General features: G+C 35.1%; 1 protein-coding gene across 1 annotated transcript in view; it reads left to right on the top strand.

Annotated features, from left to right (window-relative positions):
- PFDN1 (prefoldin subunit 1) overlaps positions 1-24,956 on the top strand; it is a 55,059-nt gene that overhangs the window by 4,458 nt on the left and 25,645 nt on the right. Inside the window, exon 3 of the mRNA XM_019740403.3 lies at positions 20,710-20,794. Coding sequence (XP_019595962.1) covers positions 20,710-20,794 — 85 coding nt within the window. The remainder of the gene's footprint in view (positions 1-20,709; positions 20,795-24,956) is intronic.

The raw sequence follows: 24,956 nt of genomic DNA, 5'->3' as shown, positions 1-24,956 counted from the left end.
AATGTGTAGTTTTAAATATTTGGGTAAAGTGGAACTCCCATATAGTTTCAAACTTTGTTTTTAAATTTGACTTTTGTGCTTTCTGCATCTCACCGAGAGTGTGCATTTGACCCTGCGTTGTAGGGGCATGTAAGGTGAATGGTGTTTGTTGTTTGGCTAGAGTATTAGTGCCCTCAGGAAGAAAAGACTTGCTGAGTATTAGTCTGGTCATGAGGACGTTCTCTTTCTTGATGCTAAACCTGAAATATCTATTTCTGAATTTATAGTCTTGGGTAATCTTGAGTATCATTGTGATTCACTTCTTTAATTCTAGTCTTTACCTTAAGTTGTCTTTTTCTTTTTGAGTATTATTTGGGAATTCTAATTAGAATACTAATTTTTCTCAAACTGTTGTTTTAAAACCATGAATTATAAAATCCGAAACATTCCATTTTTTATTTAGAACCTGCAGTAGATTTTTGCCATTTCTGAGATTCAGGCCTCATTTTATTTTGCCTAGATTATTGCAATAGCATCTTAACTGTTCTTTCTACCTTTATCCTGTCCAATGGCATTCTTCATACAGCTGCCAGAATTGACCACGTTAATATTCTTCTTAAAATCCTTTGTTCATCCTCTGTTGCTCACAGGATAAAAATCTAAATTCGTTAGTCTAGCATTCATGGTCACTTATCATCTGTCCTTACTTTACCCTTCTAGCCTCAAGTCCCACCACTTTCTATTCCCAGGCTCAAGAGAGCATGCAAATCTCATCTCACGGACTTACCTCCTTCCACTGGTTTTGGGTTATTGGTTGAGAAGGAGTTTGAGTCTCATGTAGACTTCAAACATACTTTAATTGATTAGTGATGTCTGTCATGGGGTGAGGATAGAAGAGTAGTAGCACATGTATCAGAAATCGTTATCCCTACCCTTGCCACCTGGGCTTCCTCACACATGCCATGTTTTTGTGTTTTCTTGCTTCTGCTCAATCTGTCCTTGGCCTGTGATATCCCACTTTCCCTTGTGAAATTCTTATCCTTCAAGACATAGCTCATTTTCTCTGAAGATTTTTCCATCCTTCCTGGAAGACTTAGCCACTTCTCTGTGTGATTTTAGGGCTTTTGTTCCTATAACTAGTAGAGCACATTGAGGGAGACAGAGAGAAACTGATTGAGTTTTAAATGGGTCGGTCTTCCCAACTAGATTGGCAGTTCTGTGAGACCAGATACATATTGTCTTTGTTTCTTTAGTTTTCAGCATAATGTCTAGCACAAAATAGATGTGTTGATTTGAATTGAATATGATTCTTTCTCTTGCTTAAAATAACTGCTTTTTTTTTTTTGGTTCCTTAGAAAGAACATATATTTCGAAAGTGTCAGAGACTTAAGAATTAGAGTTTATCATTCTGTTCTATTATTATGATTTAATAAAGGTGAAATTATAAAAGTAACATATTATGACTAAGGTCAAAGGAATTGTTTCTGACCAAAATTATGTCATTTGGTCTGACAGGATCAGTTCTTTATTAAATCTATTGAGAAGGTTGACTAATTCTAAATACCAACCAGTTGCAGAGATACTCAGTGAGAACTGACAATATAGAAAAACCCAAGCCTTTAAAATCAAGCTGAGGGCAATATAATCCTTGGAGAATAAAGGCTATTCTATGCAGAATAATATCAATATCATTGTATCTATTTTACCTTCTTCATCAGTAGGATGAAAGTCAGATTTTTCTTTTTTTTTAGGGTATGTATTTAGTTTACCAAATCACTGCAAGCCCAGATGCCTTTCAGGTCGTAAGTATGGAGAAATTTGGTAGTGTTAAATTCCCTTACATATGGCTATTTTTGGCCTAAAACAAGGAAAATCAAGCTGCAGGGTAAGAGATGATGAATTGCTATATACTGTAAGCTCTGCGTATTTGTTGCTCAAAGCTATATTCCATCCAGTCTCTTGGCATGTTGCCAGCACATTTTAGTTCTGTTACTTCATATTCTTTGGAGAGGCTGTTATGTAGCTTGATACTACTACCACCAATTTCTAGTTTTACTCCTTAAGCTGTTTGTGAGCTGACCTCACCATACTGCTTTGAGAACTATGATGAAAGTTACAACTGTGGAATGATCTGTCTGAATAGTTGGAAGTGTTTGTCTTTGCATCTTTCTAGCATGCAAGGAGGGAATAGACAGATCTCAAATAAATATTACATGGATGTCTCTTGTATCTTTATTTTCATGAATAAGAACCAGTTTATAATGATATATGGTAGTTTTCTTCCTTTTTACTTTGCATAGTAGAGGAATATTTAAAAAAAAAAAAGAATTACATTTGAAAGTGCACAAAAAATGACATTTAGCTATGCTAGTATTTGAAAGGACCATCATTAGAATAAATGTCAAACTTATTTTTATTAACAATAGGTATGATCCTGACCCTGGTTTTATGCTAGGTCTGTTATTCTGACATCCTTTTGCTCGAGCATTACATAAATAACATTTCTTCTTTCCAAAAGAGACAAATAGCTGTTTATTTTTTTTTAATATGGGAGGAACTTGAGTAGATTAGCCTTTGCGAAGAATTAGTGCCTTTTTAAAACTTGAACCTAACTAAAAATAACTTTGTACCATATTTAAACTAATTTAGAGGTATGCCACCATTCTGTGGGTATTTTTTACATTTAAGGAACTAAGAATGAACAATGGTATAAATCTACCAACTAGATAAGTGTCTAGCAATGCAGAAATTGCTGTTTGGGAGCGGTGTTACTATTTCTACTTGTTGAAGTAATTTGATGGTTGATCGCTAATGGTTAAAAGATCCAGAAATGTAAGACTTAAGATAAATGTGGCACAGGTAGAAAGTGCAAGAATTAGGTCTATTCCTGATACGTAACAAATTAAAAACAAAAAAAATATAAATAGTTGAGCAATTTTTCAACTAATTAAAATGTAGAGATCTGAACTGTCCACGACAGTGTGGTTGAACTGCCCTTTATTTAAAATGTTATGTTGGTTTTGTTGTGATTTTAACTGTTAGTTTGGATGTTGACCTGTAATTCGAATTGTGACATTTGGTAAAGCCAGGAGGAAATTTTTGCAGTTTCTTGAAGTTTAGTTGTGTTAAATATTAATGGAAAGGGATCTAGTTATGCTGCCTCAAGTTTTACAACCATTTTACAATTTCATGTAGCTGTAGAATTGGTATTCCAGTCAATTTGAGGTCATTTTTAGAGCTTAAGAAATCGTTGTACCAATTTTATTCCTAAGAGATTAGGAAATAAACCGCAAATCGTGGTATAGTAAATATTATTGCTGTTATACTTAAATAGTTTATATTGTTCTCGCTAGAATCAAGTTTGGATATTTTATTTAGTGCTATAGGAGAAAAAAAATAATGTGCAGATTACTGTTAGTGTGAGAGCACATTGCAAATTCAAATTTATAAGCTCCTAATTTTATACCCTCTTTAAAGGTATTAATCTGTATTTTAGAGAAAATGAAGCAAAGATAAAATGATTTTCAAAGGTAAGAAGGAATTTTTAGTTATTTTCTTAAATTTTTATTTTAAAGGAAGAGTTGTTCTTGATGTTGAGCTGCTTTTACTAATAGGCTAGGACCCACCCTTGTGTTTTTATACAGAGCCATTTAAAGTCATGGCTTTCATTGCTCAGAGTTCTAAGGGGAAAAACCACAGCTTTTCCTGTTGTGCAAGGAAAAATGACTTCAGTTTTGTTGATGTTGCGTATGTATATAACCCCAGATGGGCACTCTCTCTTCCACAGATGTGATACTCTAGGGAGAGGAGATTTTTTGAGTAATATTCTTAATTTCCTTAAGTTGTCAGCGATTTCAAAACTTAGTGTTCATTATAACTCTGCTGCACTGCTGTAGAATGACATCAATCACTTTTTATGCCAGGGGAAGTTAACAAACATTTGTGTAGGAATTACATAGCCATGTTTCTTCTGTAGAAGAGTACTTTTAATAATTCTTTCCCTTCTTCCCCTCCCATGTCCTCCAGGATCCAAACAATCTTTCTGAACGCAGGAAATTAATTTTGAAAATGTCGTACAAATTAGAAGTCTATTGTAAAAAAGGACAAAGAAGGTCCGTTATGCTTACTTTGGGATGTACAAACAAAATTTTTATTTACTGTGTCCTTGTAGGGTTTCTTATTTCAGCCCTGAACTTGTTTTAAAAAAGGTAAATGTAATGATTCATTTAGTTATTTGGAGGACTTTGCTTCTGCCTTTCCTGACATTAAAAGGTGTGACCTATTTATTTTTTTTAACTGACAGGATTAAACAAAATCCACTTTTGTTGCATGAAAGTAGCTATTATTCAACAATACAAGAGGATACTGCAGTGTATTCCAATTGGTGACAAGCAAGAATCAATGTAGTTAACCGAGGGAAGAGTGAAAGGTACCTTGTTGTTCCTCTATAAATAAAAAAATAAAGGTAGCAATAATCTTGAACTTTGTTACTTTGTCCCTGGGGAATTGTGTGCTCTGACTTTAGCTGAATTTCTCTGAAGTGGAAAACAATCAGATTTAAGCTGTACCAAGAATTTTCTGATTTTAACTGCCACTTATCTCATAGTGGCAAATTTAGGAACAACTTGCTATCTAATCTGAGAGAAGACTGAAGTGTTCATGTCAAGGAATATCATCTGTTTAATGAGGCAGCTGAGAAGGAGCTCAGAAAACACATTTTGACCTGGAAGGTACAAGTCAGTCCATATATACCTATGAACACACACTTGATAACGACTTGTTATAATAGTATTCTTTTCTTATACGGGAATTGCTGTGAACTGCAAATATCCTTTGCCCAGATGGAACAATTAGGATTGCAGTGTGTTGCATGCACCATTAGTGCCTGTGGCTTTGTGAAGAATGTATACTCAATTTGCTTTTAGAATTCAAGTTTGAATGGACTTGTCTGGGAGAATGTTATCTCATTGTCCTGGCCAGGAACTCTCATTACCAACCCTTATTCTGAGGAAGATCTGTTACCTTGAAATGGACCAGATAACTTGGAAGACACTATTCGTTTGGCTTTGAAGAGGACTTGAAATGTTCTCATATCAAAATTTGCACAGCAGCAGGAGCCCAGTATTAAAAATATCTTTAAATAGATAAGAGCATGACTTCCCTAAGCCGAGCCTTTTACGTTGTTTGGCTCAGAGTAAAAAGATTTGGACCACAATATGCATCCTGTATGTGTGTGTCTGACTGAGTCTTTTGCATTTGTGCCAGAATATATTTATATTTCACTGTGACTTTCTGCTTTTGTACCAGGAGTCTTCTGGCTCTGTTTGTGCCCTTCAGTACTCATTGGGTAGTAATTTTTTGCCATCCAAGGGTTATATTTTATTCAGTGTTACATTTTAACCTACTAGTAAAATGAAGATCACATCTTGGAAAAAGTTGTAGCATAGCTTGATGCTTATATGTGGACATGTTTGGGGTTTGATGAGGCCAGAGTAAAAGTGGTAAACATCAGAGGTGATTATTTACCAGAATACTTAGAATACCAAATAGTGACCAAAAATAAGCATCATGTTTAAAATAGATGAACATACTACTGCTTCCATTTCAGGAGTAACAGTTTGATTTAAAAATACACAGTGATTTTTAATTAGTACAGATTGAACCTAGCAGTGTGTGAGTTACTCATCTAGAACAAAGAATGTTTACATGGGATTGGGTTCCCTAAAGTACCATCATTGTCTAACAATTGCAGTGAATTCTCAGTCCTCATATTATTTGACTGATCGACAGTGTTTAGTCCAGTTGCTCTTTCTTTCCTTCTCGAAGCACTACTTCCCTTGGCTTCCAGGCTACCACGTCTTGGTTTCCCTCCTATTTCACTGGCCATTCCTACTCAGTCTCCTTTACTGTTGCCTTTTCTTTCCCATTTCCAAATATTAGATTGACCTTGGGCTCAGCCTTTGGATTTTTTCCCTCCTCTGGGCTGTACTTAGTCTGTTAGTGACCTCCTCCAGGCTTATCTCTTTAAATGCCTTTTTATGCACTGACAACTCCCAGATTTTTGTCTTTAGCTTAGACCCCTACCCCGAACTCCAAACTTGTATATCTGCCTGTCTGCTTTACATTTCCATATGATGTCTAATAGGCATCTTAAAATTAACTTGACCAAAATAAAATTCTCACTGTGTACATGTAAATCAGTTTCTCCCTCAGTCCTCCTAATTTCAGTAAATGGCTTTTTTATCCTTCCAGTTTTTCTAAATCTTGGACTCATCCTTGATTCCTCTTTCAATCCATTAGCAAAGGCCATCTTTAAATTAGTCCAGAATCTGAACATTTCCACTTACCATCACCCTGGTCTAAACTACCATTTATTGCAGTTGCCTCCTGACTGGGCTCCTTGCTTCCATCCTTACCACTTCATAGCTGTTCTCAACTGGGCAGCCAGAGTGACCCTTTTAAAACATGTAGATCACTTTAGTCAAAACCATTAGGTGGTTTTCCATTTTAATCACTGAAAAGGACAAACGCTTTTGCAGGTACTGGTCTCTCTTCCTGAACCCTTCTTCCAGATGTCTACATGACTTACAGGTCTTTACTAAAAAGGCATTGAGACCTTTCATGACCATCATATTTAAAATATACATCACCCCCGTACTTCCATCCCCAAAGAGAGTACTTGCCTCTTGTACTCTTTTTTTGGCTTTATTTTTCTCTATGGCACTTAAAACCATTTGGCATACTGTAGTACTAATTATCTTTCTTAAATCAAATTTATTGAGATATAATTTATATATAGTAAAGTGCACTCATTTAAAGAGTACAGTTGGAGGAATTTGACTAATGAAACCACCACTGCAATCACAAAATAGAACATTTTCATTACCCTAAAAAGTTCCATCTTGCCTCTTCCAAGTCAATTTTCTCCTTCCCCAAATCCTGCTCTAAACCGATAATCTGACTTCTATCACTGTAGATTGATTTTACCTATTTTAGAACTTCATATGGAATATGTAAGTAGAGTCGTTATAGTATATATACTCCTCTGTGTGGCTTCTTCCATTAAGCGTAATGCTTCTGAAATTTATCCATGTTATGTATATCAGGCCTCCTCAGGGACTGTGTTGGGCTTCAGTTCCACTTATGTATTTCAGTACTCTTGTCTCTACCTTCCCCCCTGTGCTTGCCAGCTTCATCTTCACGTTGGCCGAAGGAGTTACAAGGATTTCATTCAGACGTAACAACATCCAGAATTGGAAAGTACCATGTTTTCTGTGTCACCTTTGTAGGAGTGAAGAAATGTTTCCCAGAAGTTTTCAAAAGGGCCACCTCTCACATTTCATGACAAGAGCTAAGCCATGAGTTTGGGCTTATATCTTGGGGGGGATGGGACTGCCATGATTGGGAAAAACCAGTCAAAATTCCTCCCAGGATTCACTTGCTGAGTCACTTGGGAAAGTGTAGGGTACCCAAACCAAACGGGCTCTATCAACAAGGAAAGAAGAATAGATATTGTCTGCTAGATTCATCAACAACAATCAATCATTACAGTGACCAACAATTGAGGGCTAGCTACATGAAAATTGTTGGTAATATATTTAGGGTAAATTAGGGAGAGTTTAATCAGGGAGTACAGGTATGAAACTGTTGAAGTAATTCAGGAGTATTGTAACGGGTATAAATTAAGGTGGCAAAAGTGGAATGGAGAGAAAGAGGATCAGTATGAAAGAAAGTGATGAATCAGTGATACATTGGGAATATAGGGGAGAAGCAGAATACCTCCAGGTTTGACACTTAGGTGAGTGGGCAAGTGGTGATATCATTGATAGGAGCTGAAGTTGCAGTGGGGAAACTGCGTTTAGGGAATGCTGGTATGGGTAGATAAAATGAATTCAATTTGGGACACGTTGAATTTGAGGAGATGTGGAGCATACAAGTAGAAATGACCATGAGATGATGCAGACATGGTGTAGGTGGTAAGGGTTGATACTATTTTAAGGTCATTAGCCAAGTTGAAGCCTTGAAAATAAATGATTTCTCTGATTGACTTTGGGTAGACATAGAACAGCCAACAGCCTTGCATAATGCTTGCAGTGTGAGCATTGGAAGAGAAAAGGCAGGAGGGGTTTATGACTATAGGGAGTAAGTTGATGGATAGCATAGTACCAAGATTTAGCAACATCCCTCAGAGTTAGATTTGAATGTATTATGTTCTGTAGATTTATTTTGCCTGAGGTATGGCAGGTCTAGGTGCTGTATTTCTAAATTTAATTAAATTTAATACTACGTGAATTATTTTGTTGCTCAAATAGTTCCACTTTGGCCATTGGCTCTTTCCTGTGACCTTTTAACACGGCCCCAAATTCTTTTTTTTTTGGTTTGTCTTTTTAAATGAAGAGCAGTTTTAGGTTTATAGAAAAATTGAGCAGAAGGTACACAGCTCATGCATACTGCTTCCCCCTTCCTGCCAGTTTCCTATATGAAAATGTATTTGTATGGTACATTTGTTACAATTGATGAAGGAATATTGATGCATTATGATTAAGGTCCATAGTTTACATTAGGATTCATTCTTTCTACAATTCTATATGTTTTCACAAATGTGTAATATCTTGTGCTTGCCGTTACAGTATTAGATAAAATGGTTTCATTGTTCCCCAAATCCTTTGTGCTCCCTCCACCTATTCATCCTTCCCTCCCTCCCCACACCCCTGGCTACCACTGGTCTTTTTACTGTCTCTGTAGTTCTGCCTTTTCCAGAATGCCATAGTTGGAATCTTACAATATATAGCCTTTTCATACTGGCTTCTTTCACTTAGCAGTAAGCATTAAGTTTCCTCCATGTCTTTTCATGGCTTTAATAGCTCTTTTTTTTCCCCTCACACTGCTTCATTTTGGTAGTTCCATTGCTTTGTCTTTGTTTTCTTCTGCAGTGTCTAATTTACATTAAAGTTTATCCAGTGAATGTTTTTTACTTTAAATACTGTATTTTTGATCATCAGAAGTAGCATTTGACTCTTTTTTATCTTTAATTTCTCTGCTTAAGTTACATGTCTTCCTTTAATTCTTAATTGTGTTACAGCGTTTTAAAGCTTTTCTCTGCTAATGGCATTATTTCTCTCCTTTCTGAGTCCATTTATATTGACTGAATTTTCTCTTGGCTCTGGATCACATTTTCCTGTTGATGTGTCTGGTGATAATACACACACACACACACACACACACACACACACACACACACACGGTGCCAAAAAAAGTATACACATTTTAAGAAAGGAAAAAACTATTAAAATTGTAATATATACAGATAACAAGATGAATATGCATACAAGTCATGTGTATACATTTTTTTGGTACCCTGTGTATATATTTTGGATGATATATATTATGAATGCCTAAGCTGGTATTTATTTCTTTTTAAATTGAGATGTAATTGACATAATATTAGATTCAACTGTATAAGATGATTGATATCTGTATATATTGTAAAGTGATCACCATGATAACAAATCTAGTTAAGATCAATCACCACATATAGTTACACATTTGTTTTCTCGTGATGAGAACTTTTAAGATTTACTTTCTTAACAGCTTTCAAATACACAATACAGGTCTTTTGTGATGCCATACAAATTTTGTATACACATTTTGAGATTGTTCTATTTCTGTGAAAAATGCCATTACAATTTTCATAGGGATTGCATTGAATCTTTAGATTGCTTTGGGAGGTGTGGACATTTTAACAGTATTCTTCCAATCCATGAGCACAGAATACTTTTCCATTTATTTGTGTCTTCTTCATTTTCTATCATCAATGTTTTAGAGTTTTCAGTGTACAGGTCTTTCACCTCCTTTGTTAAATTTATTCCTAGGTATTCTTTGTGATGCAATTGTAAACGGGATTATTTTCTTTCTTGCTTTTTTTTTTTTTTTTTAATATTTTATTTATTTTTTGTTTTTCAATTACTCCGCCATCTTGCCCAGAACTCCAATGGGATTATTTTCTTAATTTCTCTTTCTGAACATTCATTATTAGTATATAGAAATTCAAAAGACTTTTGTATATTGATTTTGTATCCTGCAACTTTACTGAATTCATTTATTCTAACAGTTTTGTGATGGAGTATAGGGTATTCATCTGTAAATAATGACAGTGTCTTTCTGATTTGGATGCCTTTTATATATTTTTCTTGCCTAATTACTCTAGTTAGGACTTCCAATACTATGCTGAATAAAAATGGCAGGAGTGGACATCCTTGTCTTGTTCCTGATCTTATAGGAAAAGCTTTCAGCTTTTCACCATAGGGTCTGTTAGCTGTGGGCTTGTCATAGATAGTCCTTATCATACTAAGATATGTTTCCTTTGTACCTGCTTTGTTGAGAGTTTTTATTATAAATGGATGTTTTTCTGCCATCTTTTTCTGCCAATTTTATCAAATGCTTTTTCTGCATCTATTGGGATGATCGTATGATATTTATCCTTCATTTTGTTAATGTGGTGTATGACATTAATTTGTGTATGTTGAACCCCTGGAATAAATCCCACTTGATTATGGTGTACAGTCCTTTTAATGTATTGTGAATTTGGTTTGCTAATATTGTTGAGTTTGGTTTGCTAATATTTGAGGATTTTTGCATCTGTGTTCATCAGGAATATTGGCTTGTAATTTTCTTGTGGCATCCTTATCTGGTTTTGGTATTGATAATGCTGGGCTCATAAAATGAGTTTGGAAGAATTCCCTCCTCTTCTATTTTTTGGAAGAGTTGAGAAGGATTGATATTAATTCTTTAAGTGTTTGGTACAACTCACCTGTGAAGCCATCTGGTCTTGGATTTTTGTTTGTTGGGAGGTTTTTGATTGCTAATTCCTTAGTAGTAATTGGTCTGTTCAGATTTTGTATTCAGGGTTCAGTCTTGGTAGATTCTATGTTTCTAGGAATTTATCAATTGTTCTAGGTTGTCCAATTTGTTGGTATATAATTGTTCATTGTAATCTCTTAAGAGCCTTTATATTTCTGTGACATCAGTTGTAATATTTCCCTTTCATTTCTGATTTTATTTGAGTCCTTTCTCTTGGTGAGTCTAGCTAAAAGATTGTCAATTTTATCTTTTCAGAAAACCAGCTCTTAGTTTAATTGGTCTTTTCCATTGTCTTTAGCCTCTATTTGATTTATTTCTCCTTTAATCTTTGTTATTTCCTTCAAGCTTCTACTAACTACAGGCTTTGTTCTTTTTCTAGTTCCTTGAGGTGCAAAGTTAGGTCATTTGAGACTTTTCTTTTTTATTGAGTGTGGTAGGTATTTCTTGCATCTGAGAACTGCTTTTGCAGCATTCCATAAATTTTGGTGTGTTGTATTTCCATTTTCATTTGTCTCAAGGTATTTTTTCATTTCTCTTTAATTTTGATTTCTCGCTTGATTTCTTCTTTGACCCATTTCTTCTTGTACTCTGGTTGTTTAATAGCATGTTATTTAATCTTCATGTATTTGTGTATTTTAGTTTTCCTTGTGTCATTAACTTCTAGTTTCATACCATTGTTGTTGGAAAAGATGCTTGATATGATTTCAGTCTTCTTTAGTCTAATTTAGTAAGACTTGTTTTATGGCCTAACATGATCTGTTTTGGAAAATGTTCCATTGTGCACTTGAGACAAATGTTTATTCTGTTGCTTTTGGAAAGTCCATTTAGTCTCATGTGTTGTTTAAGGCTGATGTTTTCCTATTGATTTTCTGTTTGTATGATCTATCTATTGATGTAAGTGGAATATTAAATTCTGCTACCATTATTTGTTGCTATTTATTTCTCCCTTAGATCTGTTACTATTTGCCTTGTATATTTAGGTACTCCTATGTTGGGTGTATGAATATTTACAAATGCTGTGTCCTTTTGTTGGATGGCCCCTTTATCATTAATATGTAATGACCTCCTTTGTCTCTTATTAGCGTCTTTATCTTAAAGTCTATTTTGTCTGATATAACTTCTCCAGCTTTCTATTGGTTTCTATTTGCATGGAATCTCTTTTTCATGCTTTCACTTTAAACCCGTGTCTGTCATTACATCTAAAGGGAGCCTCTTGTAGGCAGGATATAGATGGGTTGTGGTTTTTAGTTTTTCTTTTATTCATTCAGCCTCTCTTTGTCTTTTGATTGGAGAATTTAGTCTGTTTACACTTAAAGTAATTATTGATAGTTATGTGTTTATTGCCATTTTTGTTAATTGTTTTCTGGCAGTTTTTTATGGTTCCTCTCTGTTCCTCCTTCTCTTGCTCTCTTCTTTTGTGGTTTGATGACTTTGTTTAGTGGTATGTTTATATTCCTTTATCTTTTGTGTATTTACTGTAGGTTTTTGCTTTGTGGTTTCCATGAGACTTATGTATAGAAACTTATATCTGTAATAGTCTATTGAAGTTGGTAATAACTTATGTTTGATTCCATTGTAAAGCTCAACATTATTGCTCCACACATGTTTTATGTTTTTGATTTCACATTTTATGTCTTTTTATCTTGTGTATTCCTTAACTAATTATTGTAACCATAGTTATTTTTACTGCTTTTCATTTCCAGAATTTTGTTCTTTTGTTATCAGTAATTCTTGATTTGTATCTGCCCAGTTTTATGCATAATTCAAAAAAATGAATGTTATTCTTTTCTTAGTCACATCAAGTCTCAAATAGACTTGTTAATCTGTTATTTCCATTTTGTTGGACGTAGTCATTTCCTGATGGTTTTTCTTTTTTTCAGGTACAGTTTACATAGAGTAAACTTGGCTCTTTTTAGTTGTAAGTTCTGTACACTTTGACAAATATATACTGTTGTGTAATTACCACCACAGTCAAGTTATAGAATATTTACATCTCCTTGAAACATTCTCTTCTGTCCAATTGTAGAAAGTCTTCTTTACCCCCACCTTCTGGCAACTATTCATCTGTTGTTTTTTTTGTCCTTGTGATTTTGCCCTTTTTTGAATGTTATGTAAATAGGATCATATTGTATGTAACCTTTTGTGTCTGTCTTCTTTGACTTAGCATGATGCTTTAGCGATTTCTCAATGTCGTTAGGTGTATCAGTAATTAGTTTTTTAATTGCCTAATAGCATTCCATTGTATAGTTGCACAGTTTGTTTATCAGTTGATGGATATTGAATTGTTTCCAATTTTGGGCAATTATGAATATAACAACCATAAACATTTGTGTACAGTTTTTTGCATAGACATATGTTTTCATTTCTTTTGGGTAGAAACCTAGAAATGGGATTGCTGGGTTGAATGGTGAGTGATTGCTTAAATGTATAAGAAACTGCCCAACTCTTCCAAAGTGGCTGTACCATTTTGCATGCCAGTCAGCTCTATATGAGAGTTCCACTTGCTTTGCATCTTCACCAACACTTGGTATTGCTTTTATTTGTTGTTAAGTCTAGCCAATCTAAAAGTGTATAAAGGTATCTCCTCATGGGTTTAATTTGCATTTCCCTTAATGACTAGTGATGTTGAGCATTAGTTATTTGTCATTCTTATCTCTTTGATGAAGTGCATTTAAATCTTTTGGCTTTTTTAAAATTAAAATTCACATAACAAAATTAAAATTTTCAACCATTTTGAATTAAAGTGTACAATTCAGTAGATTTTAGAATGTTCATAAGATCGTGCAATTATCAGCACTATCTAATTCTAGAACATATGTATCACCACAAAAAGAATCCCTAAACCCATTACCAGTTATTCCATAATCTCCCCTTCTCCTGGCCATATAGGCATTCTGTCTGTACGATTTGCCTGTTTTGGACATTTCATGTAATTGGAATCATACAATATGTGATTATGTCCTCTTAGCATTATGTTTTAAAGGTTAATCCATGTTGTAGCGTGTGTCATTACTTCATTCCTTTTTATGCTGTATAGTATTTCATTGTATGGGTATACCACATTTTGTTTGTCCATTCATCATGTGATGGAATTGGTTCCACTTTTTCGCTATCATGAATAATCTGCTTTGAACATTTATGTACAAGTTTTTGTGCATATGTATGTGTATTCATTTCACTTGGCTGTATTCCTGGGAGTAGAATTGCTGGGTCATATGTTAACTATGTTTACCATTTCTGTGAGCTGCCAGAATGTTTTCCACAGCAGATGCACCACCAGCAATGTGTGAGATTTCTAATTTTTCCATATCCTCTTCAACACTTGTTACTATCTTTTTTTTTTTTTTTTTTTTGTATTATTATTTCATTATTAAAGAATCTACTTCTACGACTGTCTTGAATCTCAGGCTGGGTTAACAGCGATGAGTTCTGGAGGTAAACATACCTCACTCTAGACTTTCTGGTTATAACCACTGTCTTTCTGCCTCAACTGAAAACCCACTCATGAGGCCTCAATCCCTACCCTCCTTTTCTTGGAACATGCCAAAGCCAATTATGTAGGAAGCTTTTTCAGAGGAGAAGATGACTTTGTTTTTCCAGAAGACAAACTCCCTACTTTGCAGTATGAGGCAGATGGCAACACCAAGTTATGGACAGGTTGGGACTGCCCGGGCCTCTATTATCTGGCTTTTTGATTATTGCCATCCTAGTGGAAGTGATTGTGCTTTTACTTTGAACTTCTCTATGTCTTTTTATTAAAAGTGGATTTCTTGATGATTACAAATAATTGGGTCATGCCAATTAATCCATTCTGAGAATCTTTGCCTTTTTATTGGGCTGTTTAGATCATTTACATTTCAAGTAATTATTGCTGTGATTAGATTTAAATCTACCACCTTACTTCTTATTTTCTATTTGTCTCATTTGTTCTTTACTCATTTTCCCTTCTTTTCCTGTCTGTTTTAAAATTTTTTATTGGGGAACAGTGTGTTTTTCCAGGACCCATCAGCTCCAAGTCAAGCCATTGTTTTCACTCTAGTTATAGAGGGCGCTGCTCACTGGCCCATGTGGGAATTGAACTGGCGATGTTGGTATTATGAGCACTGCACTCTAACCAACTGAGCCAACTGGCTGCCTCCTGCCATCACTTTTTGGTGGAGTATTTTTCTTTTTTTTTAACTTTTATTTATTTGAAGTGTGTTTTTCCAGGACCCATCAGCTCCAAGTCAAGTCGTTGTTTCAGTCTAGTCGTGGAGGGCGCAGCTCACAGTGGCCCATGTGGGGATCGAACCAGCAACCCTGGTGTTACCAGCATCGCTCTCTAACCTACTGAGCTAACCGGTTGCCCCTTGATGGAGTATTTTTTATTATCCTATTTTACCTTCATTTTTGGGTTATTAGTTCCCAGTATTTTTTTTTTTTTTTTAATTTAGTGATTGTCTTTTTTTTTAAATAAGGTATGTTTTTATCTCATCTCAGTCTACCTTTAAATAATACCATACCGCTTCATCTTATATTACATGTGAAATCCCTTCCACCATTCCTTTTTTTATTGTTATACGTTTTACATAAGTTACGAAGCCCACAATATATTATTATTTTGCTTTAGATCGGGAGTTGGCAAGCTTGTTTTGTAATGGGCCAGATAGTAAATATTTTTAGCTTCATAGCCAGTAAAATGACTTTTCTGGCCATATCTCTGTCATAAATCTCTCAGCTCTGCCATTGTTACGGGAAGCAGCTGGATAAATTATGTAAAAATTTAAATTAGCATGGCTGGATTAAGCTGCAAGCCATAGTTTGCCAATTCCTGCTTTAGATAGTCAGCTGTCTTTTAAAATGATTAATAATAATAAAAAATATCTATTTTATTCATCTTAATTTATACTGTTTCCATACTTTTCTTTGTTTCCATATGTGATCATACTTGTTTTGTTGGAAGAACTGCCTTTATTTAACATTTCTTATGGTGTTTGTTTGCCAGAATAAACTCAACTTTTGTTTGTTTGAATTTACTCTTCATTTTTGAAAGATATTTTCACTGTGTATGTAATGCTGGTTAATAGGTTTTTTCTTTCAGTACTTTGAAAATGTCATTCCATTGTCTTCTGCCTTACATAGTTTGTGACAATAAGTTTGCTGTAACTGTTCCCTTTGTTTCTCTAAATGTAATGTGTCATTTCTGTGGCTGCCTTTAAGATTTTCTCTTTATCTTTGGTTTTCAGTAGTTTAATTATGCTATGTCTAGGGTTTTTTTGTTTGTTTTTTTAAAATTTGTTTTAGAAAATTCTTGTACATTATCTTTTCAAATGTTTCTTCTGTTCCATTCTCTCTTCTTCTGGACCTTTAATTACTCATATGTTAGACTGCTCAATATTGTGTCAGGTCTTGCATGCTGTATCCTTTTTTTGTTTGTTTGTTTTGTTTATTTATTTATTTTTTACATCTTTTTTTCTTCCCTGTGTTTTAGTTTAATTTTATTAAACTGTCTTCAAATTTACTTGAACTTTGCTACTCAGGCCTAATTAGGAATGTTGTAATTTAAATTCCGTGCTTAAGATTTTCTGGCCGATATAGTAGATTAAATTTGGATCACGACCCATGAGAAGGCCACTTTATGGTTACATATTCTTAGGGGACATTTTTGTCTTTTCATTTTACTCACTACCAAGGTATATTTACATAGACAAGTTTCTTCTATTTTACTCTGTTGAGAGGCAAGTTTATTTATTCTTCACTCTTGACTGAATGTAGAACCCTTTGGGAACCTGGCTTTCATCAAGGGTTTGCCTAACAGCATTCTTACTTTGGATGGCCCCAGGTGTTACCTCCTGTTTTATATTCTATTTCTGTGCCAGTGTGGATGCTCTAGGTCCCTAGAATTCAGCAGAAACTCTTCAGTTTTTTGCTTTTTTCTAGAATTCCTGATTTCACTACGTTTTGGACCTTTGTGAAATCTTTCATCTGTGGTTACTCAAGAGAATGTTTAAAAAAGATTTTTTTTTTCTTTGTTTTTAATCAGAAAGTGTTCAGGGTATCTACTCTGCATTATGCCAGTCATAGAAATCTCTACTTATTCATCATTCCACACTATGGATGTACCATAATATTTTAATTGCTTGTTTACTATGGGATTTAGGTTTCTCCCCTCTCTCTTCCTCCTTCCTTTCCCCTTCCCTCCCTCCTTTCCTTCTTGCTAAAGTTACGAAATAAAATTTTTTTTTGCATGTATATCTTTGTGCACACATGCAAGTAATTTCCATCACCAGTGGAATGAGGCAAAGAAGCAAGACAGGCTCATTTTTATTTAGCCTTTTCTGTGCCATTGAATTTGTGGATACCCTAAATGCCATTAGAATATGTTTTCAGACATCCTCTAAAAATTTCCCACCCAAACAAAATGTATTATCATGAGCATATTATTGTCTCTGAATAGTGTATGTCCAGGTGACCATATTTTGGAAGGGAACGCAGAAGACATCATTGCCACCGATCCTGGATTGTGTTTTGGGCACCTGAACCTAGTGGAAGTCATGTACCAATTCGGAATACAGCCTCTGATGGTTCTCAAATAAACAAAACCAAAGGCCATCAACAAAATTGTTTTTCAGATGGCACACTTATAAATAAATGAGGAAATGAAACAACAGGCTACAAGCCCTTGAGAGTTGACAGTACAGGGCCACATGGCATTGATTTCCAATATAGAACCCTTTTACAAAGCAGTGACTCTAGAGTATGTAATCCTGAGTATTGTAAGCACATTCTATGTGTATCATTTGTCATATAAAAATAATTTCCTGGTTTATTTTTCCTTTGTGGCACATTCTGAACTCCAGAATCCTTTACTGTTTGGCTTTCTAAACTATCAGGCAGGATCTCTGTGAGGTTCTCTGCTTTGAGAAACTGTGTACATACTATTTATTTACATTGTCATGATACATCCTTTACCTTCAAAATAGCCTATGATAATTCAGTGCCTTTTTAATAACAGATACGCTGTTTTCTAAAGACTTTCCCCAGAAATCCAAATGTTTCTCAAAGCCTTTTCTGATCTCCATACTATGTATCTTTGGCATTTTTAAAGTTGATAACTAAACCAAATTTCCAGTAACTTTTTTGTTTGAATTTTGATTGTGTAACTACTTTTTGAGGTAGACATTTGAGTTTACTCAATACTCATCCTTGTTTAAAACTTTCATGGCTCAGATGTCCTTAGGCGTATAGTAGGTTGGCCAGCTTTGGTGACATCTCTGGCCTTTGAAATTGGCACAGTCTAATATAGCTACTACCTCAGGGGTGTGTGGCCATGGAAAAACATGTTTTTGTTGTTGAGTGTTCTTGCTTTCTAGTAATTTTATTTTCTGCTCAAGGGATTTAGTATCTGTTCAGATACTTTATTTTTAAAGGCCACCTAAGTAGAGGCCACTTGACCTCTAATCTTAGCTTTGAAAATTTCCCAGACTAATAAAGATAATGTCTGATGACCTATTATTTGAGAATACTACTCACTGGTCAGCAATCAGTGCTATTTAAACATGTATAATTTACTCTGAAAAAGGTTTCCATAGCTAAAAGACTTTCTTAGTAAAATTGTGCATGTAATGACATAAATGTGGTGATTCTTGGACCTAGATTTATAATACTTTTTACAAGGTGACACTGAGACTTTAGTTCAAAACAACCTTTCTCCTCAAGTACTATACTAAATACAATGCTCCTCAATTTAAGATGAGGTTATGTCCGAATAATCCCATTGTAAGTTGAAAACATCATTAAGTTGAAAATGCATTTAATACACCTAATCTACCGAACGTCATAGTTTAGCCTAGCCTACTTTTAACGTGCTCAAGCACTTATATTAGCCTACAGTTGGGCAAAATCATCTAACAGCCTATTTTGTAATAAAGTGTTGAATATCTCATGTAGTTTATTATGCAGATTGCTTTTGTGCCATTGTAAAGTTAAGAAATAGTAAGTTAAGAAATAGTAAGTCAAACCATTGTAAGTCTGTAATTAGTTCTGAGAAAAATAGTCTGTAAACCAGAATCTTAGAAATAGCACCTGTCTCTTGGACTAATAATAACATTTGGACACAAAAGTTTATATAGTAATCCTTGTCTTGCCTGAATTTAGGCTGTCTTTGCAGTAAATATATGAGTAAGATTTTTACAAAGGATCAAGTTACTACTGAAGACTAGGATCATCAGTTAAATTATCTGGACTGTCCACATCAGGACACAGGCTTAATAATTAATTAGTGGAGTGAAAGAGAAGTTCACTGGACGGTATTAACATATATGCCAAGGTGGTATTAACATATATGCCAAGGTGTATTCATGAAGAAGAGGGGGAGATAGCAGCTTTCTCCCAGGTTTCTGGGCAAAGCTAGAGTTGCCCTTTTTGGTCTGTTTTTATTTGTCGTGTATCTATAATAACAGACCCTCTTGTTAAGGACTCACTTAGTGTTGTTTTTGTGAGGTTGATGGAGTTGCTTATTGCTACCTTGATATGTTTTCTCCTTTGGCTTTTTGTTAAGGGATGGTGTTTAGTTCTTTGTTAGAAAATCTGAAGTTACATACAAAGGGAAGAAACAGTTCACTTAATTAATTGTAATGTTTAATTGAAATCTATTATAGTCTAGTTGGACAATCCTGAAAGGGATTTGACTAATTGAGGTTTTCCCTTGGTTCCAGTGGAAGGGAAGTATTTCAGTTCACTTACTTGAGGCTATAAAATAGTTTGTTCTTCCTTTCCCCCAGCAAGAATATGAACATAAAGTCACAAACAGATTCAGTGTTAATTTTTAAAGCTTCCCCATATTTCCACCCTCATCAGTTGTAAATAATATGCCTGACTCTAAAATGGAAAAAGTTGGAATTTTCCACTTGTGCATTTTGAGATTTTCAGAGGTATTATACACCCTGGAAATAATAATAAAAGATAGTAGGCCTTATACAGCGCTTTTTGTGTTAGGAACTCATATAAACACTAATGCATTGATCCTAACACAGTACTTGATTGTGACTTTAAAAGGTCATGAGTTACTGCTGTTACAAAAAAATAAAAATAAAAGCAGATTGGAGGGGGAGCTCTAATTTACAAATATTGTTTAAAAAATATCCATCTAAAAGTTGGTATAGATGACTGGAAAAATAAAAATTGTGGAGGGTTTTTAGCGTTTAACTTTTCTCTTAGCTTATAATAAATTTTTTTTTTTTTTAATTGGGGAAGGGGAACAGGACTTTATTGGGGAATAGTGTGTACTTCCAGGCCTTTTTTCCAAGTCAAGTTGTTGTCCTTTCAATATTATTTGTGGAGTGTGCCGTTCAGCTTCAAGTTGTTGTCCTTTCGGTCTTAGTTGTGGAGGGTGCAGCTCAGCTCCAGGTCCAGTTGCCATTTTCTAGTTGCAGGGGTCACAGCACACCATCCCTTGCGGGACTCGAGGAGTTGAACTGGCAACCTTGTGGTTGAGAGCCCACTGGCCCATGTGGGAATTGAACCAGCAGCCTTAGGAGTTAGGAGCACGGAGCTCTAACCGCCTGAGCCACCGGGCCGGCTCTATAATAAATTTTTATTCCTTTATTTTTATTCTTTTATCTGTGAATTTACTTGAAGCCTGATTCCCTTCTTAGACGAGAAGGCAGAATGTACTTTTAAGTTTTTATTCGTTTTCAGCCAAGAAGGCTTAAATCTGTGATTTCCTGAGTTTGTCACATTAACATAATAATGCATTTTATTAGTTCTGAATTGGGAGATTAGTCTTTTAGCTTTCTTAGTTCTTAGTTTAATATTTGTGGTATATAGCTATTAATTTTGAAGAATATAGTGGCCATGTGGCTTAATCTTCAATTTTCTTGTGTTTTGTAGGTTTATTCTTCAATCCAAGGAGGTAATTCACAACCAGCTGTTAGAGAAACAGAAAATAGCTGAAGAAAAAATTAAAGAATTGGAAGTAAGTTTTAAGTGAATATTGACAGTAAGTAGTCAACTTTTAGGAAAAAAGTAATGATGTCACCATATCATATTAAATTAAAATGTATGCCTGCCAAGGTCATGTCACATAACTTGCATTTTTTCTAAATGGGTTAGAGCTATGAAGCAGTCATATTCATGGCAGTGTATAGGACGAAAAAAAAGTCTGTTGAAACTGTATGGAATTTTGAAGAAGATAGCATGCTGTGAACCTGAATGGATTTTCTCCATTGCCTTTGAATGAACATCTCGGTTCTTAAAAAAACAAAAATAAAAATGCAACATATATTTATTTATTTTTTATTTTTATTTTTTTTAAAGATTTTATTGGGGAAGGGGAACAGGACTTTATTGGGGAACAATGGTCAAATTGTTGTCCTTTCAATCTTAGTTGTGGGGGGTTCCGTTCAGCTTCAAGTTGTTGTTCTTTCAGTCTTAGTTGTGGAGGGCGCAGCTCAGCTCCAGGTCCAGTTGCCGTTGCTAGTTGCAGGGGGCACAGCCCACCATCCCTTGTGGGAGTCGAACCGGCAACCTTGTGGTTGAGAGGACAGGCTCCAACCAACTGAGCCATCCGGGAGCTCAGCGGCAGCTCAGCTCAAGGTGCCGTGTTCAATCTTAGTTGCAGGGGGAAGAGCCCACCATCCGTTGCGGGACTCGAGGAATTGAACTGGCAACCTGGTTGAGAGCCCACTGGCCCATGTGGGAATCGAACCGGCAGCCTTCGGAGTTAGGAGCACGGAGCTCTAACTGCCTGAGCCACCGGGCCGGCCCGCGACATATATTTAAACACATATTCTGGTGGAAGGGCATGAGCATGGATAATGATAATAGTAGTTAAAGGCTGTTGATACGTCTTTTTTTTACATATTGTAATCTCTTTAACATAGATTGGGTTCTAGACACGGACTGAGTAGTAAACTGTAACTATTACTAAATAACTGCCTGAAGGATGGTGTCGCAGTGAGAAAAATGTTTTTTTGTGGGCTTTTTTTTTTTTTGAGGTAGGGAAAAAGATAGGTAAGAGTAACTTAGTAAAACTGGGGAAAATTGGAGTTTCTTATTAAAATGTCCATATACATTAAGACCTTTGATGAGATATTTTTCTTGGTCTTTGGTGAAAGCTGCATCCTGTATGTAGTAAAAGTTGGACTGGACAAAAAGTTGGTTATTATTTCTTTGGGACCAAGATTTCCTGAGATGGGGGTGGATACAGTGACTTCATAGGTCACTTTATCTAATTAGTGTGAGTACTGTTTGAGGCAGTGGTTCAGAATCTGACTCAGCCCTCTGCTGAATTGGTGAGACACCCCCTGTATCCTCCTGGGGATTTCCTCAGGGGCACTGACTTGGCATAGCCTGGTGAGCATGTAGTGTCTTAGGTTACTTAGGCTTATTTTTGTTTGACTGCTGATGATTTAAACAAACTTGATAAGAGATTTAAACAAACTTAATGATAGTTTAGAAAGATGTATTGTAAAAACAAAACAAATAAGCAAACAAACAACAGTTGAGAAGAAAATTGTTATCCTGCAGTAATCAGGTTATTGTGTCCGATTTTATCATTTTTGTCAGTGCAGCTGTTCTAGATTGAATTGTATATCCTCTAGTGTTTTCAAACAAAAGAATCTTAACTTCAATCAAAACTGTTTCATGTAGATAACAAAAAATGTGTTTTTGCAACTGTGAGTAAATATATCTAAAAATTGTCCTGATGAATAAGTAGCAAGATGCAAAGTAATGTGTATATAATTTTCTTATAACCTCTGTGTTATGTAAATTGTAATAAGTTTGTGTTAACTTTTATAATTAAAAAATTAACCAGATAAAATTGCCACAGATGATGATTTTAGCAAATTAATCAGTTCTGGTGAGTATTAGGAAATTTATTTTCCAAAAGTTTCCTTTCATGGAGTCTCTCAAATACTGGTAAAGTATTCTGTTACCTGTCAGATAATAGAAGTAGATTAGCTGGCTTGTTAGAACCTGTTTGAAATGCTAATTATAGCTATAAAAAGCTAGCAGAGTTAAACTCTAGCCTCTACCCTATGAAGTTATTTTGTCTTTTTTCTTTTGAATCTTTCATTTCACTGTTACTTATATTATGAAAGCAATATAAGTGCACTATAAAAGAAAAAAACAGTTATAGAAAAAAATAAAACAGATTAAATGAAAATACAACTTTCTCTTCCTTGCACACCCTCAAATGTCACCTCTACAGTTTGGTGTGTATTGTTCCAAACTTTATTTCATAACACATTCATACTGTTATAGACACACTTTTGTTTAATAAAGAGGAATTATTCTCTATTTCCTGTTTCTCATCGTTTGATACTTTATCTTTCCACTTTAGTAATATGTATCTAGTTTATATTCAATTTCTTGTTTTCCAATTTCTCTTCCATTGTAGGTTCCTTATTACCCCAACATTCGATTATTGCATGACCCCTACCTCTACATTAAGCATACTCTCTAATACTGTCCTAACCTGTGTTTTTAATAGTATCTGACTTCCACGAAGTAATCCTGTATTTTGCCATTGCCATACCTTTATAGCTTTGTTACTTTTGTCTGAAATGTGTGCACACACCCACATGTGCACTCATGCACACATATACTTTGTTAATTGTAGTGTGCAGATTTTCTGCATTTTGTACTGATTTTTTTCTGCTTATTTAGTTAATTATTGGTATTTAGAGACTAATATCTGGGTACTTACTGTAAGTGCTCATTATTACACAGTTAAGACGATATGTTTCATTTTGCTTTATATGTTTAGGAATTTCTCGATTCTTAAAGATAACATGCCATTGACTTCTGGCTTCCATTGTTGCTATTGAGAAGTCATCTATCAGTCTGTTGTTCCTTTGTTTTTTTTCTCTCTGGCTTCTTTTGATATTCTCTCTCTCTCTTTTTTTTCCTTGCATCGTAGTTTATCTGGGATATGTTTAGGTGTGAATTTAGTCTTTTAATTTTTTTCTTAATTTCACTTGGGTTAAGTTGGGTTTCCTGAATGTGAGGATTGGTGTCTTTCATTAATTCTGGAAAATTCTTATTATCTCTGAATATTACTTCTTCCCTGCTTTCTCTATTAAATGATATTTCCTTCAGGAATTCTTTTCCCACCTTTAAACCAGCTGCCCCATCATTCTGAGTAGCTTTTTAACTGGTTTTTCTATCTCCAGCTTTATCCCTTCCAATCCTTTTAACATATTTAGGTTAGAATGACTTTTCTAAAGTGTTAAATTTGATTATATTACTCCTCTGTGTAAAACCCATCACTGTTCTTATGGTAAAGTTCAAATGGGCTACATACCTTTAAGGTTCTTTAGGAAACGAGTCCTGTTTGTTTCTCCCATTTCCCTAGTTTCCTCTGCCTTCTCTTACACTGTCTGTTCCAGTCATGCAGAAATACTGTTTTTAGAACTTGCTGTGCTTTCTTTGTTTCCATTAGGTCTTTGCTAAAGTAGTTCCTTCTGCCTGGGAACTTCCTCCTCATGCCCTTACCAGCTCCATTTATTAATCCTTAAGATCTTAGTTTAGGGCTACTTCTCCTGAGAAGCATTTTCTGATTCCTCAATCTTAAATTAGGTGCTTTTTCCTTGTTCTCCCTAATATTTTATTAGTTTCATAGCATAGTGTGGGAATTTGGGCATATGAGTACCAGTTGAAGTGATTAAAAATATGGTTTCCTGTGAACTTGGGAAGCTTGATACAGAGTCAGAGCTCTAAATAGTTTTTCCCAAAGCCTCCCAGTGTTGCTTCTTTCAAATATACGGTCTTCTTTTGGGCTCTATTATTTCTTGCCAGTGTAACCTGTTTCACATTAATCCTATTTAATTATCATCAGCATTGTTAATTTCTGCCTCATACCTTACAATTAAGTTGGGGAGGCACAATTTATCCATAACTCTGCAGGCAAAGGCCAGGCTTCTTCTATTTAGCGTGTTTTCATCTCTAAAGGAGTAAGATTGTTTTTGGTCTGGGTCCATAGGTCCAGTTTCTGATCAAAGTAGTTAAGTTGGCCTACGGTGTTTATGCCTCCTCTCCCCCCTACTAAGAGTCCACATAAATTACACTATGCATAAACTTTTCCATGACCTAGGTGCTGGTCTGATTTCAGGGTCTCTAATCTGAGAGCCCAT

The sequence above is a fragment of the Rhinolophus sinicus genome, chromosome 5 (genome assembly GCF_057876585.1).
Source record: "Rhinolophus sinicus isolate RSI-liver-muscle chromosome 5, RSI-T2T, whole genome shotgun sequence".
Lineage (NCBI taxonomy): Eukaryota > Metazoa > Chordata > Mammalia > Chiroptera > Rhinolophidae > Rhinolophus > Rhinolophus sinicus.
This window is presented reverse-complemented; position numbering and strand designations above follow the sequence as displayed.